This window comes from Metarhizium acridum (assembly GCF_019434415.1).
Source record: "Metarhizium acridum strain ARSEF 324 chromosome Unknown scaffold_72, whole genome shotgun sequence".
NCBI lineage: Eukaryota > Fungi > Ascomycota > Sordariomycetes > Hypocreales > Clavicipitaceae > Metarhizium > Metarhizium acridum.
Genome location: NW_027094019.1, coordinates 812,690 through 829,940, shown reverse-complemented (window position 1 = coordinate 829,940; position 17,251 = coordinate 812,690). Strand labels below are relative to the sequence as shown.

Below are 17,251 nucleotides of genomic sequence, written 5' to 3'. Positions count from 1 at the left end.
CGCTTGGCGGAGGCTCGGCCGCTTCGCCTTGCTGCTGAGCCATGCAGACATGATCCGGACGACCATTCCAATCATGGCCAGCTGCGTCTGACAGACCGACGGACTGGCGCACTCCTGTCAAAGCTCCCAGGCCCCGAAGTGTGTAAGGGCCTGGAGTACAAAAAGTTTCTCCCGGTCCAAATCACCATAGTGCAACATGGGGGGTCATCCGACGGCAAAACGACATGTGGAAATAGTAGGTGCGCTCGTGCAAAGACAGTTTGGCAGCGAAGGCTACGCCTTTGCTACCACCGTGCTAATCCAATGCTGATCCAGCCAGCCAGCCTTCATAATGGCGAGTGTGGCGACAGGCAGGGAAACCCAATGCTGTCTGGACATGCTCGGTTCCTAATTCCCCAGGACGCGTTGCCACGACCAGAAGGCACTTGGCGATTCACGGGCCAGTCTGAGAGCCACTGACTGACTACTCAAGTACTAGTGTTGACTATGCTCAATCTCTGGACATTCGAAACTCGGAAAGCAACTGGGGGCGCTGTGGCCGACAGCCTTCCATGCACAGTCTTGAATCAGAGCCGAAGCCGGACAGCATCCATACTGTCCTGTGCACGGTACGCGCAGTCGCCAGACCACCACCCTCCCCTTTTCCAAGTAGCCCCGCTGCTTGGCCTGTTGCCCTTTGTCCGTACTTCGCACTTGACTGCTGCCCTTGTTGGTGTCCACTCAAAACATTCGAGACACGTCTGGTGCATTGCAGCCAATCCAAGCATGGTGGGAGCATGTCGCCATGTTAGCATTCTGGGCATCGTACGCCCTCGGCTCGAATCCGAATCTCACCTCGCCTGAATAAACTAGCCTTGTGGTATTTTTAAACTGGGTATGTACACCAGCGGGTTTTAGCACCTCACAGTGTAAGTTGGTGCGAATTCACTCGCAGTATCAGTGTGTAAACCTACAACTACCACCAAGGCATACATACATCCAGCACAACACGCAACTAGAGGCGGATAGGGGAAACGAGAGGGAAGGTATGGAAACCAAACACCTGCCATGAACCGCCCCCCAAGCCTGTCTCATAGCTCTGTTCTCGCAAATCGACTTGAATCAAATCATTTCATACTCATGTATTATTTACAATGCTTATTTTGCATCGTCCATCGTACAAAACGGTAGTCGAGGCACTAAATCGTCCTCATCCGCAATATCGGGTGCGCGGAGTTTGAGCGTTCCATTTAGCATCAAGTTACGAGGTGAAACATCACAATGAATTACTTTAGCTCACTACAGCAAGTGCCTCCACTGCTTGTAATGCGCGGTTCTGTTCTTTTTTAGCCGTGACGCTGTTCGCATGTCGTCTGATGTATGATTCAAAGTCGCTATTCTGGGGGGATTCTAGGACTAGGCTGTGGGGGTTCGCGTCGTAGTCAATTAATGAGCTAATATGGGCATTATTTACGATCCGCTGGTAGATCCTAGCCTCTGTCGTGTTCCTGGAGACATGTCTTCTCGTTATGAGGGCAATATGGATCCGGTTTGGTTACTTGACGGTGCTTAGCTAAACTTCCCAACGAATGTCGCTGCTCCGGCGCCGACACATTGGCCTTTGGTGATGTAGTATATCCCTCTGTCATGTATCCCGTGTTAAGCTGGGATCCGAAAAGCTGAATCTGGAAAAGGCGGCGACAACTCTCGTCGCCATGGTCCTGGCACGTGGTGTTATTCAAGGCGCTGAGGGCATTTGTGCGCCGCGCCGGCTTTTACTGACTGTTAGTCTACGAGAGTTCCAGGGGAGGGATGTGGTGGAAGACGAAAAAGCTCCCGATATACGATCATACCTACCTGGTGCACTTTGAAGATGGCTCGCCGCAAGAGTCTCACGGCGGGTGGCAACGGCATGCCGAAGCCAGTTCGCGCCTAGAGGGAGTCGCAATGCATTAGATTCCGAGCCCAGGTGAATTGGAGGAGGAGAGCAGAGGCGCTGCGACTCTGTAATGCGATGATATGTCACTACTTTACGTATTTTGGGTGTCGCCAAGTTGTCACAGTGACCATGGTGACTTGCAGGGTCAAGCATTGAGGCCTTGGGCGGCTTTGGTAGCAAGGCGACAGCGTACATGGCAAGGGCGCACTGTGCTGTCCCACCTAAAGGACCTAGGCAAGTACGGAGTATCCGGTCCAGAAATTGTTAGTACTACAGGCAGTTGAGAACCGGTGGTGGTAGGGATTGGCGTGCCTCTTTGTTTCTGACAATAAGGCGTCCTGATGATGCTGGCATTGAGCCATTGAGCCATTTAGTAACCATGTCGCAGAAACAAGCCCGCCGACAGACACGCTTTTCGACGCCATAAATCTAGGCTTACTCCTTTCAGTAGGCGCTAGTGGATGGAAAATATACTAGCAGGACAACCAAAATTGTATGAGGGATATCCGACAAATTAAGGAGAGAAAAACAAAAACAAGGCGCCATTTGAAACAACACAGGGCATGGCCTGATGCTCATGATTCCACCCTACCCAGAATAGCACCACGTACCAGACAAATACAATATCTCTCTCTGATGGCTGACGAGTTTGCTGGAATGCCCATCTCGAGTGAGGTGGCGCCGATCTGCACGTTGCAAGATTGACAGTATGGTAATACAGCGTGAAAAAAGACGCCGCAAAGGGAAGGGCACCAACCCATTTGCGCTTGCAGGCGCATGGTGTCTGGGACGAGAAGAGCTGAATCAATGATTATTCCTCCATCCACCTACTAGTCATGGCCTACTGCCCACGGGTGTCCTCCCTCACACCTATCCCCACGGGTTATGACGCAGTGCTTCCGGCTGCAAGCCATCTGCATGTGAGTATGACGGGTGGCGGTCCAGCAGATTGTCCATCGTGACTACCATCTCAAAATGGCCGAGACAGGCGAAAAGGTTGGCGCCAAAGTCCGCACTTGGCGCTGAATGAGGCGACTGTCATTGTACATACATTTGTACACAGCAAACACGAGCTGTCGGAACGTGGGCTGCCATTTACGTCCATTAACGGTGCACGAATGCTGCCGTGCGATGATGCCACATGTATTATGACGACAAACCCCCTCGTGGACCGGAAAGCATACTGGCCACCATCTCGGCCAATTTGAACTTGACCCTATAACTTTCTGTCGGTCCTGTCTGCTGCAGGGTACGTTTGGCTAGCAACCGAGGCAGCTCGTCTATGTACAGGATCTGCATGCATGCATGCATGCAATGCGACCTTTTGATCCATCCCTCGTTTCAATCTCCAGAATCCAGAGCTGCACTACGGAGTACATGCCCATGTATTCAGCGCCATCTATATCTAGTCAAATAAACCGTCGCCAACTCAAGATAATAGACTGATTGACGCTGATTTTCCAGTTTGGTGAGGAGGGTGTTGGAGGTTGGCAGCGGAACGAAACCATGCGCCGCCCTTGTACCACTCGGTACCTCAATCTAGCCGTGCTCACCAACACCGCCCCTTACGTCCAGTCATGTCATGGCTTTTGTTTTTATCTGGTTTCCTACGGAGCATTCGGTTCATCTTTAGCAATATGAAAAGACCCTGGCAAGTGCTGGCTTCGTCTCATATGACATCTGGAAGATCAGGGATGTTCTCGAAGCGAACCAACTCCTACCCCGCATCCTCAAGGTGATTGCTTCGCGGCTTAAGCGCGTACGAGGAATACCACGTCGAAGTGCAACACTGTCCAACAACTCCACGAGGGGGACGCACCTCCAAGTCGACCAGTGACGGAACTGATATGTGGAAGTGCATTTGATCTTCGCCTACTCCGCAGCTCGATGCAGATTGCTCTGTTGGTGGGTGTGTGGATGGCTCGTTTCGAAGCTTGCGGTGGCATTACCCACGAGTCACACTCTGCGCTCGGCACTGCAGGGCCGTAGCGCCACCGTGAAACTTCCCAGCTCGACCAGAACACCTTTCGAGCCAAGAGTGAGTTCACTCTGGCGGTGAGAAGAAGGCTGCTGAGGAACCGCAGAGCGAAGCCACAAGGGTTGTGGGCCGAGTGGTTATTATTGACCATGGACCATGGTGATGGCAACCACGCCTGCAATCTCGCGAGCACAGGAAATCGATAAGGCGCCACGAGTTGTTGGAGCAATGCGGAGTGATCAGCAGGAATGGCGTCCTGTTGTTGCCAAACCCCCGTGTCCGAAACAACTTGCATTCAGCCACGGCCCATGCTTTTGGTATTTCTTATTATGGAAGCAGGCATTGTAAGCACAAGTATTCGCAATGGCATAGTTGAACTTCTGCGGATAGCTAATGCGAGACACGGACAGATGTGGCCCAGATGCGTTTCCGTACAACATGTCGCACAGCTCGATAAATTTGTACTAACCATAAATCAACAGGCCTTTCCAGGTGTAACATGCGGAAAAATCCTTCGGGAAATCAATGTCATTCATCGCTTGTGATACGTACAAAGGGGAACTAACAAACGCTTGCAACGGCACCACCGGCTGAGGCGTCAATTGACACCGTATGCTGATGCTGATGCAGGACCCTTGAATATGACCCGTGCCCATTGCACAGACAATTCGTTTCAGCCCATTACTAGCTCGGTGTGGATTCGCAGCAGTACTACTAATAATATTGGGGTGACGCAATAGTCATGAGGTTCGACAGCAATACCATCCGACGATGATGCAGAATTTCTCCAACACGACCAGCCAATCATCACACGTCCTTGATGTCACCCACCTGAGACAACCGCCGAGACTCATCTCAAAGTTTTTGAATTTTTATGTTGCTTCGGTGCGTCACAGCGGCTGGAGTTAAATTCTAATCATAAATTTGCACGGACAGGACTGATCAATGGCATTGGCCGAGCTACGCTCGGGAAGTGGGTTGCCTTCTGCAGTCTACTGGGAGCGTTGTGGAATTCGAAGATGTTAAAGGCTTGTTGTGAAGATACGGATATCGAGCACCCGTGCAACAAGGGGGAGCTAAAATTCCATGTATGCCAGAAACTAGCAAAACCCATCCCTATTTTACCATCTATTATTGTAGCACGCCTTCATGATGATCAGAATGCAATTACGGTAGATACCACACGCAGATGCCCTCGCCGAGCGAGAGCACGATGCGACGCTGTTCTATCCTCTTATTCTCATCATTTATCGCTGTAAATTTGGCCTGTATGCCAACACAGGCAATCCCTGGCAGCATAGTATCACGATTCAGAGCTTCGTAGTAGTTTCCGTCAGTGATGAGGTACGGCTTTTACTAGTTCTACTGTGTCCGGGGACTCCGGTCTTTGAGTGAACTACATCCTGTCTCTGAAGGACACTTAAGAAACAATCAAGTTATTTCCTGTTTGTTAGTACGGAGTCAAATTGGAACGCGCTTTGGGCATAGAGGTACGGGGATGTCATCTCCCAGTTAGCCACGGGCAATAGGATAGAGCTAGTCTCTTCTTGGAGCATCTCTTGATACGAGGCAAGCTCGGCTGTTACAGAAGGACAGAAACGTTAACCCACATCATCCCGCCAGTCGCATGGAATTGGTCGCCGTCCCTAGGGAATGTTCTTGGCATGGTTGTAAAGGTCGACATCCCCAAACGCGTCGGTACCTAAGTGGCGAAACGGGATCTACGTGCCCCTCAAAGAACGATTTTCCAGATACCTTACATTCAAAGGTCCGTCATATGATCAGTAGATGGATGGCCAAGCGGCTATGTAAGCAACTCGGGGGTTGAGGTGCGGCGAACGCGAATGCGCCAAGAACGTCAGAAAAGGAATGCCGAAGTGCCAGATTGGCAGGCAAATCCAGAGTCGAACGGGTGAACGGAATGACGGAATGATCTCGAGATGAGATGGTTCAGTGTAGGGTAAGCTAGAATTCAGGTACTGCTCGCCAGACATACCACGTGCTTTCCAACAGGCTGCAATGCTGATTCGAAATACCACAACGCAAAACGGACTGATAGTTCCATCCATCTAGTCTTCAAGTAGATGTGCCTTTGACACTTGTCGTCCCGCTGTTGCTTGCTGTAAGACAACACTCAAGATTGCCCCTTCTCACCTCGGAATGAACCAAGAGAAACCACGTGCGCACACACGTGACGGCGTCGGTCGGATTTTCCCGCTAGCCGAACAGCCTGGCGTCCCGGTAAAGAATCGACCTCATTTGAGCTCACAGTCAATTAACATCTCAATCACCCCCTCCAATTCATCATGAACTCCCTCCGCCTCGCCCGTGCGGCTGTTCGAGCTCGCCCTGCAGCCTTTCGGGCTGTCGCCCAACGGAGAACCTACGCTGAGGCCGTTCCCGACAAGGTAGAAACCGAACCCTCAAAGCATCGGAATATCGCGAACCCCATGAGGCATAACTAACCTCTTTCTCCAGATCAAGCTGTCTCTGTCTCTGCCTCATCAGGTATGAAGTCCCCGATGAAGGAAAAACGATTGCGAATATTATCGATGCGCAATTGGGTCCTGAGCGCATTCCCTTGGCATCCTCGCCCGCGCGACCAAAAAAAGGGAAGGACGGCTAATTAACGCAACTCTTCTTATAGTCCATCTACCGATCCCAGGACGTTGTTCAGGTCAACATCCCTGCCGAGTCTGGTGAAATGGGTGTATTGGCCAACCACGTTCCTTCCATTGAGCAGCTCAAGCCTGGTATTGTTGAGGTGGTTGAGGAGAGTGCTGGTTCTAAGCAGTTCTTCCGTACGTGGCGCCCCGTCCTTTATCGATAGTTATACACACCGGTCGTGGCCCAGCAGGTTGGTGGTGTCAGGACATGGACTAATAACGAATGTAGTCGCTGGTGGGTTCGCTACCGTTCAGCCCGACTCTACCATGAGCATCAACTCTATCGAGGGTTACCCCTTGGAGGACTTCAGCGCCGAGGCCATCCGAGCTGGTATTGCTGAGGCCCAGAAGGTTGCCGGCGGCAGCGGAAGTGAGCAAGATATTGCTGAGGCTAAGATTGAGCTGGAGGTGCGTTGTTACCAAAACATTGCTGGCGTTGGGATTTGAGTTGCATACTAACTCGCGGCAGGTTCTTGAGACTCTTGCTGCCCATGTGAAATAGACGGCGTTCCTTGTCTGAACTCATGTACATCACCATTTTTCTACAATTATTAGCACCGGACCGAGACAATTGATACCAGTTGTTGTGCGGCTATCCATAAATCATATTCCTTCTGTGCAAAATGATCCTGCCTGCCATGTTTGCGTGTTGATTTTCGTTCACTGGTCGATTTGCTCCTTCCACCTGAACGCGGTCTCGATTGTTGCTGGGTAGACACATAGACCTGGTCCTTCCGATTCTGCCTCGGAAATGCATATCACTTCTGCCGCGCGCTCTTCGTGTTTATCGAAAGTCCCTTGGTAAGGCATGTCGAGCACATCACGCTGTCGCCGTATCCGCTTCAATTTTGTATCTTATTTTGCCTTCCAAACGTTAATGGCACATTGCTTAACAAGTAGCACCAACATATTCGATACAAACTCATTATTTTCTCACAGACATAACGCCACCGCGTGTCACTCTGCGCCTCTTAGCTTCGTGGGTATTCGTATACAGCCACTCGTATATATCGTGAACTGTCAGCCAGCCGCGGCACACGCAAATCTAGTATGGACGAAGCGCAAGACGATGGAAAGCTCGGATAGGGCCGTCGAGCAGACACGCGTTTTGCTACCCCGGCTTCTCGAAATATTATCAGCCATGATACTCCACCGGTTCCTCTCGAGCACACATTCATTGGACGCACCCTGGCAAGACATAGCTATAATGTGGTACACGGGACGGCCCGTGGCTCGTCCTCCGATGAAAGCCTGCCATTGCACAGTCAGAGTTGCTCAGATGGCTTACTGTTAGATGCTGGAAATAGTCGATGATGATGTAGTACGTACATGTTAACATGTGTTTAGGGCATTTGCTTCTTCCAACATGGATGGTGCATTAGACAACAAGTCTCACCCGGATGCAGTTGGGCAAGTCCAAGATGCTTTGGCTCTTTTCGACACGTATGGGGTCCCGCGGCCAGAGGGATTATCTCTGAGTCGGAAAAGGGAGCCCAAAGCTTCCCATGACAAGACATTGCAGTTGTGCCATTCCTGTGGAGAGGTCCCTTCGTTTGAGCAGCAGTGTTCAAAGTGTGGGCATGACTTTTGCTACAAGTGTGCCTCTGAAAGGGCTTGCAGGAGATCAAGTATTGCGGGAGAATTACAAAAGTCCACATCTATCCAACTCCATAATGAGCATCCAGACGGCCCAGAAATCGATGGAGCGTCGACCTTTACTCTTGAAGTCAGTCCTGAAAGACCAAAGGAAACACCAAAGCGTGGACCTGTCACAACTAATCCATTTTATTTGGCTGATCGTTTGTCCAAAACGCCTTCATCCGCCCCCCAGATTACGAAATCAAGTGCTCGAGCTAGACGGCCGAGGCGGCTCTCGGATTGTGTGCCGCGCCGATTCAGAAATAGATCCCCTAGTGAATCTGTTGAGAAATCTAGCCCAAGACAGCGGGATGGAGAAAACAGCCGTGGTCTTGAAACTGAGACGCATAGTCTTTGTTGTTCGGCCCCAATGAATGCGACAAAAGTTCAAAAGAACCAACAAGAAGGCGTCCTGAGTGTCAACTTACAAAGAAGATTCGACGAGCTTTATCGCCATGCGGAAGACCTTCACAAGGCCCAATATCTCAAGGAGCACCTTTCCACTGCCATAGACGAACTAGGTTGTGGCAGTGATATCTCAACAAGTCCTAGGAGCATTGTCGCCAGAGACCAGCCCAGCATGGAAACTCCGACGAAGCAGCTGCGTCACTCACGTTTGCATAATTTGAGTGAAGATTCCAAACACGACTTTGGTATGGTGTTCAATTCTCATGATATTGAGCAAGATGTCGTCACAAGCCGCCTGCGACCAGAGGAAGCACACGCAAGGGGCTACAGTAACCATTCGATCTTTACGATTCCAAGCTCTGGTAAAGTGAACTCCAACGACTCGCTTTCGGTGACAAAAGAGACCAAACATTGCGAACCTCGCTCTTGTCTAGAGCTATCGTCCAACAAGCAAATTTCAAATGATGAGGATATTGGTAGTAGTCCGCAAACACCTAGACGGTCGACTGGCGGCGAGGAGCCTAATGGAAACAGCTGCATTTTCGGTGCCGATCCTCTACATTCCCATGGGACAAATCCGGGTGGCCCAGATACTATGTCAGATGATCAATCTGACACAAACCGCGCTGAGACGGACTTACCAAGCACGACTAGCTACAAGCGCCACAGGCAAAATACACAGTTGTGTCCCAGGCCACAAACTCCAAGCACAGGACCCGATGCTTGGCCCATTCTGAAGAAGGTCGGGCAGTCGCCACGAGAAAAGCCATTGTCGATTCCGAATCCAGTACCATGGTCTCGACCCTCCCTTCGAAAAGTCTCGAGTACTCTGGGTTTTATCCACCCACGGAGTACTTGCTCTACACCATCCGAATGGAGAAGGAATTTAAGAAAGACTGATGAACCAGCACACGTATCTCCCTCTAAAACTATACCAGCGGGAACGCCAGTATCAGAATGGCGAAGCAGTCTGACCAAACCTAGGAGGGGCACTCCGAGGGCTTCCCACAGAAGTACGCTCTGTGAGTCTTGCAATCCAACCGAACCCAAGCCATCTACAGCCAAGGGTGGAACGTCTGGAAGGTGCAGCCACAGGGACATCCATTCAGGCCACACGCACAAGAGCAATTCTAATGTTGAAGACCCATTTACAGAGCCGAGGTTGAGTGTTCGGGCCATTGAGCATTCGCTAGCGTGGAAGAGAGTACAAGAAGATATTGAAAGACGGGTTGAGCGGGATGCGGATGAAGTGCCTTTGCCATTGAAAAGAGGCCCAGTACTAGTTAAAGAAGAGCAAGAGACTGGAAACATTTGTCGAAAGTCTCCGAAGTCGTCTCATTCCTGCAATTAGGGGGGCAGGGATAGGGATCTGCGAAACGAAATCGCGAGTAGCGAAGCTATGATGGAACCATACGAGCCAAGCAACAAGTCGACAGAGAATGTGCCGACTCGTCCTGAGGCAACTGCAGCAGACGAATTGGGAATTGAAGGGTTGACGATAGTTGTTCACATGAGACACAAGGATGATTTAGTAATCAGCACAGATCTCAATGGGAGAGAATACAAAGGAAAGTGACGAAGAGTAGGACCGCAAAGGCAAGGGGAAATGGGGTGTTGCAATTAGATAGTTTGGTACTTGATTAGTTGTATTCATTCAGGCTGAGATCAAATCCAAGCCATGACGGTAGCGAAGCATGCTCAGGGCCACACCACGGGAGCTATCTATGCCGCATAGCCTGTAGAATCATCAACTAGTATCAATTGATCTAGGTTTCCGAGATGTGAGTGGACCTGTTCATGGTAGTAGTGACCGACTGAGCAGAACGAGAACGAGGACGAGAACGAGGACGAGAGCGAGGAGGTGCATATGTCTGCTACCAGTGGCACCCAACGAGTCCCTCTTTATATATATGGCCTCTACCCGTGCAGTACATCACGTTTTAAGTCTGGATCCGCGCATAGTACTTTGACTTGGAATCTCGTCTCTTTCATCAGAATCACGATGGCTCAAAACCCAATCTTGGCACGAAAACGTGGACTCGACAAACAGCCGGCGTCTTTACTTTCAAATCTGCAGTCTTAGCCCGGCCGCGTACTCTGACAGCTTATTCACCTCGATATCAGGGGTAAAGAGGATCTGATCATTTAGAATAGCCAACGGCCACTCCAGGCCGCCCTGCCACTCGGCGGGCAAGTGCCTCGCAATGGCCCTCACCTCCCTCGGACCCGCGTCGCCCACCCACCAGAAGCCTCGCAGCATGGCCAGGAGCGCAAAGTAGTGCGCCATGACGACCAGGGCGCGCGGCCTCCCCTCGTCCACCAAGTCGACGAAGCGGGCGTCGACGAGGAGCGGGAAGACGACGAGGCGGCGGGCGACGCTGCCGGGGGCCCGGCGGTCCCGCATGGCCCTCCAGACGGCGCCTATGCAGCTGATGGCGGAGAGGTAGGCGTCCTGGACGGCGGCGCCCCAGGGCTCCTCGAGCTCGTGGGCGTGCTGGCGGCGCAAGAGGTGGGCGAGCGGCGCCGTGTGCGCGCGCGCCTCCTCCTCGTCGAGCAGGTCCGCCACCAGGTCGACCATCTGCATGCCGACGGAGCCGCGGTCCATGGCCGTGATGGCGGCCGACTGGCGGAAGACGGCGCCGCTGGAGCCCGTCATGCGCAGCCACGACGTGGGCGGCGCGTAGGGCTCCAGCGCGCGCTCCTGGAGGCGGACAAAGGTGTAGATGCGGAGGACGCTGGACGCGAGGCACACGGCGTCGACGTTGCAGGCCGACAGGCGCTCGATCTCGCGGCCGAGCTCGCGCACCGCCATGCTGAGGTACGTGCTGCTGTGGTTGAGGGACTCGGTGTCGGCGTAGTTGGAGACCTTGGCCCGGTGCAGCGCCGCCATGACGAACAGCGAGTACAGCAGCGCGTTGCACCGAAAGGCCAGCTGGGGGACTCTGTCGACCCAGAACGGGAGCGAGGCCTCGTCGACGGCGATGGACGGGCCTGTTTCCGAGAAGTACTGGTGGAAGAGGGAGAGTTCGCGCTTGCGCCGGGCCTCGGATTCGGGAGGGTCCGCGATGCTCTCCGGGCCAGGGGCCTCCTTGGCTGCAGTGGACGAGGAGGACGATGATGATGGGAGAGGAGGTGGAGGAGGCTGGGAGGCTGGTTTGACGCGGTCGTAGAGGCAGGTCAGTTGGAGGCGGGTGCAGTTTGAGCATATTGGTTTTGCTTCGTCGCACTAGGGACTGGGTTCTGCCTGGTTGGTTGACATGTTTATTATTTTTTTTTTCATAGGATTTTCAAAAGGCTCACCTTGACGCGACGCGCTCTACATCGTTGGCAGCCTGTTCTCGACTTTTTGTGAAATAGCTTGGCTGGCCGCTTCTGCCCCGGCTGCATGAACTCGAGGCCATTCGCACACTCGGATCCGCCACCCATCTTGGCTTGCGTACGCTACCGATTGCAGTGACTTGAGGGCTGTGTTGTTATTTCTCGTCTAAAAGGAAAAGTGTGTTTGAAAAAAAAAAAAAAAGAAACAAGCTACTCGAGCTGAATGGTTTTGAACGAGAACGAAGGTGTAAAAGCGGGCGGGGGAGGTTTATGAAACACCGGGGGAGCGGTGCAAACCCTCCAGTGACATGGGAAATGACGAGGTAAACTCGGAAAGGAGTCAAACGGACGGCAAATACCGAATCAAGATTTAAGAATTGCTTCAAAGCACCATCTCGCGGTGGTGAAGCCGAGAACGAGGGGGCCGTTGCTTCAAAGGTCGTTTCTTCAAGTGTTTGCTTGGCCCGGCCCCGCAGGGCTGAGCCGGAGTTGGTGTGACGGGAAGGTGCAATCGTGTGGAGCGCTGACAGGAATGGAATGAATGGAATGGAGAGCGCCCCCACTTTGGGACCCGCAAACTGCCACAATGGGCGTCATTTTGCTCGTTATCGTTTATGGCATTTCGCATGTGGGATATATTTCGTGGTAATAGCCGCATCTGGGCTATTGGACGGTACGCACGACCGACCAGCTCGTTCTCGTGATCGTTTATATGGGAGACCATGTGTCAAAGTTGGACATGGTTGGAAGTGGTGTTGACGGAGATGCATATATATATATATATATAGAGAGAGAGAGAGAGAGAGAGTGTGTGTGTGTGTGTTTGTGTAGATGATGTCGAGGAATCAAGTTTCTCTCCCCAGTGTATAATACAACCTCTGTCTCAATCCAAATCACTCGCATCAACTTTCCACTTTTCATTTTCCACTTACCAAACACTCACTAATCGTTGGCTTGACGAATCATTCATTCCACGTCAACATCTGAAGCCAGCCAAGGCCCCAGGCCCCTTGAGCCGGTCAAGCGACATCTTATCAAGAGTATTGCGAGTGGCATCGGCTTAGCTTCAGAAGGTATAACCTCTTGCAAGCAGCAAAAGAGGCTGCTTAATGCCGGTCCTTTTGTAGAAGCGGCGCCTCCCTCATATATGCCTCCATCTCCTGGATCCTCAGACGAAGTAGCAATACCTCTCTCTCCTTCCCATCACGAACACAGCGACGACGTCAAGGATGAAAGTCTATGAAAGTTGGACGATGCCCGAAATGAAACGATTCCACCCCCTTACGCGGAACGCGCAACAACCCTCACCGGAAGCACCGGGGCAGCGACGTCGTCCCAATCCCTCCAAAGCATACAAGAGTTCCTTGAAAGATATCCCGCCGCGGAAAACAGCACAGCATTCACCAAAGCCAAGCTCCCTCAACCCGTCATTCTTCCCCAAAAGAGACCCAAGACCCGATCCCGTGGCTTCATCAGAGCAAATGCCCCTTGCCTAGGCCCATGCGGAATCCCGCAAGACATGTTTCTCGACTTTATAACCACCTTTGACAAGTCCACCCAGGCATCCCCGTGGTTGGACGCAATCAACCTCGCGTCAATAGGACTCAGTCTCGTCCCTCACTTGTCCATGATCGTCGGCATCGCAATCCAGGTCTCCGTCATGGCTGCCAAAGACGTCCAGAACAGAGCCAGGACGAACTCGTTCCTAGACAAGGCGCACGTCTTCACGCCTCGTGGCCTCTACTGTACCATCATGACCTACAGCCCCGAACAAGATGACCGAGACGACAACAACAACAGCCGCCGTCTGGCTGGCGCAGCAAATGTGTCGGCGGCGATTGCGTCCAAAGCGAGCAGCAGCACGAGTCTGCAAGCACAGTTTCCGTGACGCAAGCGGCCACACTTGCGAAGCTGAACTGCCCCAGTCCGCTCCCCTCATCTTCCCATGCTTGAACGAGAGCATGTCCGAAGAGCCGGACGAGTCCAGGAACCCTCGTCAAAAAGGCTTTGAAAAGGGTTAAAAAAGACGTTTCCTTTTTTGTTGTTGCACAGCCCAATGCAAACGTTAGACCAAACTAACTCTCTTTGCCCAGAACATCCGCTACAACATGATCGTCAACATGCCCTCGGACCAAGAGCTCGCACCTCGAGAAGTACCGCTCCAGAGGCATCTCGACAGCCGACTTGGTCACTCACCTGCGAGGTCATTAAAAATAAACTGTGGCAAGCGGTATAAACGCCGGCTCGTACTTTGGTCACGGTGACATTGGGAAAACGACGTGCTTTCTCTCTCTCTCACCCTGTTGATCATGTCTCGTCACCCGCAACGGGATGGACATATGACTTGTCACATTCCCCAGCCTTACAATATTGGCAGGGCTTCCCATCCTAACCCTTACACCGTATAATCAAAGAAAGAATATGTCGATACACCGCATGCAACGCGCAAGTTTCAAGCGTCCACAAGCCTCTCGGCATGTCAACAATAAAGGCCATGCGGTGCGCGTTCTTGTGTTCCAGCGGTGAAGAACCCTTCCCCCCCCAAGAAGGCTCCACTGTACACCGACATCCTACACCGATCACTCACGAACCGTTCATGGCCGTGTCTCGTCTGCATCGTGGATGGATGGGCAGGACATGGCCGGGGAAATAGGGCCGGGGGTGGTTGGGTTCGTGCCTGTGCGTCTTTGGGAGACAGGGATTTTTGCCATGGCACAACTGGGGCGGGGCGGCATGGCAGTCCAGTCTCGTTTGCCCTTGAGCCGTGGTTGGGCTGAGGTGCAGCGTGGATTGGCGTTGGGATATTGATTGAAACGTGCCTGGATGCGTGTCTATGTACGGAGTATGTATGTGTGTATGCGTGTACCAGTGTGATGGGCTAGATACGAGACAGGCCATGTCGGGACATCAGATGGAAGGAAATTTGGGGCCGTCAAGTCCAACAGCGGCTATGCAACACACCCCAGTCTAGTTCGGCAGAGCATGCGAGGTATTGTGGCCCTTTCATCATGCATTTCTCTCTATTCATCACTTGATAAACCCCCCGTGTCTGTGATTCATGCCATGTGAAATGTCCATTTTGCCTTATTTTAGCCCTGAAGGTCGCTAGGGACCCCAGCCCTTTTGATTCTGTATCTCTTTCTCTCTCTCTCTCTCTCTCTCTCCCTCTTCCTTGCTTTGCTTTCCTGTCTTTTCTTCTTCTTCACATCTTGAACTTGAACAGCTTCAGCCCGGTTGTTCCCACGTCCACTCGAAATAATGCACCGCCATAGTCGCGGCTGGTCTTGTCTTCACCATCTTCATCTGCTGCGGATGTAATAATCAGTTCGGTGCCGACAAACTGCACACAGGTAATGTTGCGTGTCGGCAGAGTGACCTGCCCTACTACTTTGCCCTCAGGATTGATCTTGAGGACTTTGCTCTCGCCGTACACAGCGGTCCACAAGTTCCCATCCACATCGATGCGAAACCCATCCGGCTCTCCAGATGTGGGGTGCTTGTAGAATAGTCGGTGGTTGGAAACTGCACCCGAAACGGTGTCGTAGTCGAGGGCAAAAATTTGACGGGCCTTGGAATGAGTGTAGTACATGGTCTTGTTGTCGGGAGACCAGCCTATTGAGTTGGGGATCGTCAGACCCTTGACCACTTCCTCTTTCCCGTCTTTGCTAAACCGGAATAGAGAACCTGCGTGAGAAGATGCCGTGGTTAGGGTATATCAGAGCTGCCAGTTCTGGTTTTGGCAGCCACCGGGGCGGCAGTGAACGAGCTCACCTTCTGGCTGGAACTCTCCCTGCCCAAAGTCCGTCATGCTGCCAACCCAAAATAATCCGTGGGGATCGGCTGCTCCGTCGTTGCTTCGTAAGCGTTCGTTGTTCGGGTCGTTGAACTGTGCTAGTATTTCGTATGCTCCGGTCTCCCGATCAAGAACTGCCAAGCCATATTTGACGCCAAGGAGGATGCGTTCTCTCGGGTCGATTCCCTCAATATCGGCAGTTACCGTCGGGCAAATATCAAGTTGGATGGTGTGTAATGAGGACACGCCCTTGCTGAGGGACACTGTGTGTACACGCTTCTTCTTGATGTCAACAAATCGTAAAGAGTTGGTTCCATTCTCAAAAAACGGCCCCTCCGCTAGGGAGCAGTGGAGGTCAAGCCAGGGCGCGGCTACTGTCCAGTGCTGCATTCTTTCGCCTTCTGGGAAATGTATTTTATGGCTGCCGCAATTGTGTGCAGTCCGTGACAACATTCAGAGGACGGTGCACAGTGAGGCGCAAGTCGTAGTCCTAGGAGCCAAGTTGGGCGGCGGCATGGAGATGAGGATGTGGGCGGCTTGGTGGTGGTTGTGGTGGTGGGGTAATTTGTCCTGGGTGGTTGCTCGACTCAAATTGAGAGTTAGCCGGTTCCACGACAAAAGTTGCCCTTCTCTGTTGTTCCAACAATGATGATGACAGCATTTTCGGCCTACAAATAGGCCAGAGAAGCGGGCGCGTAGTATGGATTGGTAGAGCTGTGCTACCGCGCGATACTCTTTCTTCACGCACAATCGAATCTGAATATGCTGTGTAGGCTGCCCTCGACAATTTGTGACTGAACTTAAAGGCGGCCACAAAAATTGGGTGTTCTTTGAGTACCTAGGTAGTTATGTGACTTGATTGATGCCTGCGCTAGACATCGATTCGTAAAGCGTTCCCGAGCGACATCCTATTACTTGCTAGTAATTGCATGGTCGAGGATCGGCCAGCCAGGATTTGTTGACAGAGATGCCACTTTGCCAGCAAGAGAGATCAATTCGACTCCTACGTCCCAGTCGCGTGGCATTGCTCGCCCACCTGGTTCCGAATTCACAGGGCAGCCGTTGAGGGTCATCTACACTCTCGTCCAGTCTGGTTGCTACCATGTGTCAAGATGAGGCGACAGTGAGCACCAGCGTCTTGCCTGATTTGTTGTCTGAAATGGCCAAGTAAGGCGGGAATTGACCAAAACATGGCCAATTTTGAGGTACAGCAATTCACGTGGATGTCTCTCAATGCGGTTGGGTTGCTCAGCTCCCCGTGCTTAGGGATCCATATCGAGTCGAGGACCCGTTATCCGTCCCGCTGTCCTGTCCTTGCTGACCGCTGCTTTTGCCCAGGAGTTCACCGTCGTGCTGAAACTCGGCGTTCGCCCCATTTTTGCCACCGGGGAATACGGAACGGCCCTTTCTTTAGGCACTGACGAGCTGTTCATCCATAGCCGTGAGCGATCCCCCCTCCACAAATCACAGCCAATGCATCGGAATGCAGAATTTGAGTGGTCGGTTTGCTATCCGTCGCCAACGTCGTAATA

At 52.3% G+C, this 17,251-nt stretch overlaps 5 protein-coding genes across 5 annotated transcripts; 2 read left to right on the top strand and 3 right to left on the bottom strand.

Annotated features, from left to right (window-relative positions):
* Positions 1–1,469: 1,469 nt before the first annotated feature.
* On the bottom strand, positions 1,470–1,893 carry J3458_007023 (uncharacterized protein; the record flags this gene model as incomplete). The annotated part of the gene is made up of 2 exons (XM_066119164.1): positions 1,470–1,751; positions 1,837–1,893. 2 exons carry the CDS (start codon positions 1,891–1,893, stop codon positions 1,470–1,472), a joined length of 339 nt encoding a protein of 112 aa, XP_065975800.1.
* Positions 1,894–5,970: 4,077 nt separating this feature from the next.
* On the top strand, positions 5,971–7,494 carry ATP16_1 (delta subunit of the central stalk of mitochondrial F1F0 ATP synthase, atp16). The gene is made up of 5 exons (XM_066119163.1): positions 5,971–6,304; positions 6,375–6,404; positions 6,544–6,697; positions 6,792–6,970; positions 7,032–7,494. The coding sequence occupies exons 1-5, from the start codon at positions 6,203–6,205 to the stop codon at positions 7,062–7,064; spliced, it is 498 nt and encodes a 165-aa protein (XP_065975799.1). The 5' UTR covers positions 5,971–6,202; the 3' UTR covers positions 7,065–7,494.
* A 2,073-nt stretch (positions 7,495–9,567) lies between these two features.
* On the bottom strand, positions 9,568–12,034 carry J3458_007021 (uncharacterized protein; the record flags this gene model as incomplete). The annotated part of the gene is made up of 2 exons (XM_007808561.2): positions 9,568–11,834; positions 11,909–12,034. The coding sequence occupies 2 exons, from the start codon at positions 12,032–12,034 to the stop codon at positions 10,674–10,676; spliced, it is 1,287 nt and encodes a 428-aa protein (XP_007806752.2). The 3' UTR covers positions 9,568–10,673.
* A 1,411-nt stretch (positions 12,035–13,445) lies between these two features.
* J3458_007020 (uncharacterized protein) lies at positions 13,446–13,814 on the top strand (the record flags this gene model as incomplete). The annotated part of the gene is made up of 1 exon (XM_007808562.2): positions 13,446–13,814. One exon carries the CDS (start codon positions 13,446–13,448, stop codon positions 13,812–13,814), a length of 369 nt encoding a protein of 122 aa, XP_007806753.1.
* A 1,314-nt stretch (positions 13,815–15,128) lies between these two features.
* J3458_007019 (uncharacterized protein) lies at positions 15,129–16,109 on the bottom strand (the record flags this gene model as incomplete). The annotated part of the gene is made up of 2 exons (XM_007808563.2): positions 15,129–15,610; positions 15,698–16,109. The coding sequence occupies 2 exons, from the start codon at positions 16,107–16,109 to the stop codon at positions 15,129–15,131; spliced, it is 894 nt and encodes a 297-aa protein (XP_007806754.2).
* Between the last annotated feature and the right edge of the window lie 1,142 nt (positions 16,110–17,251).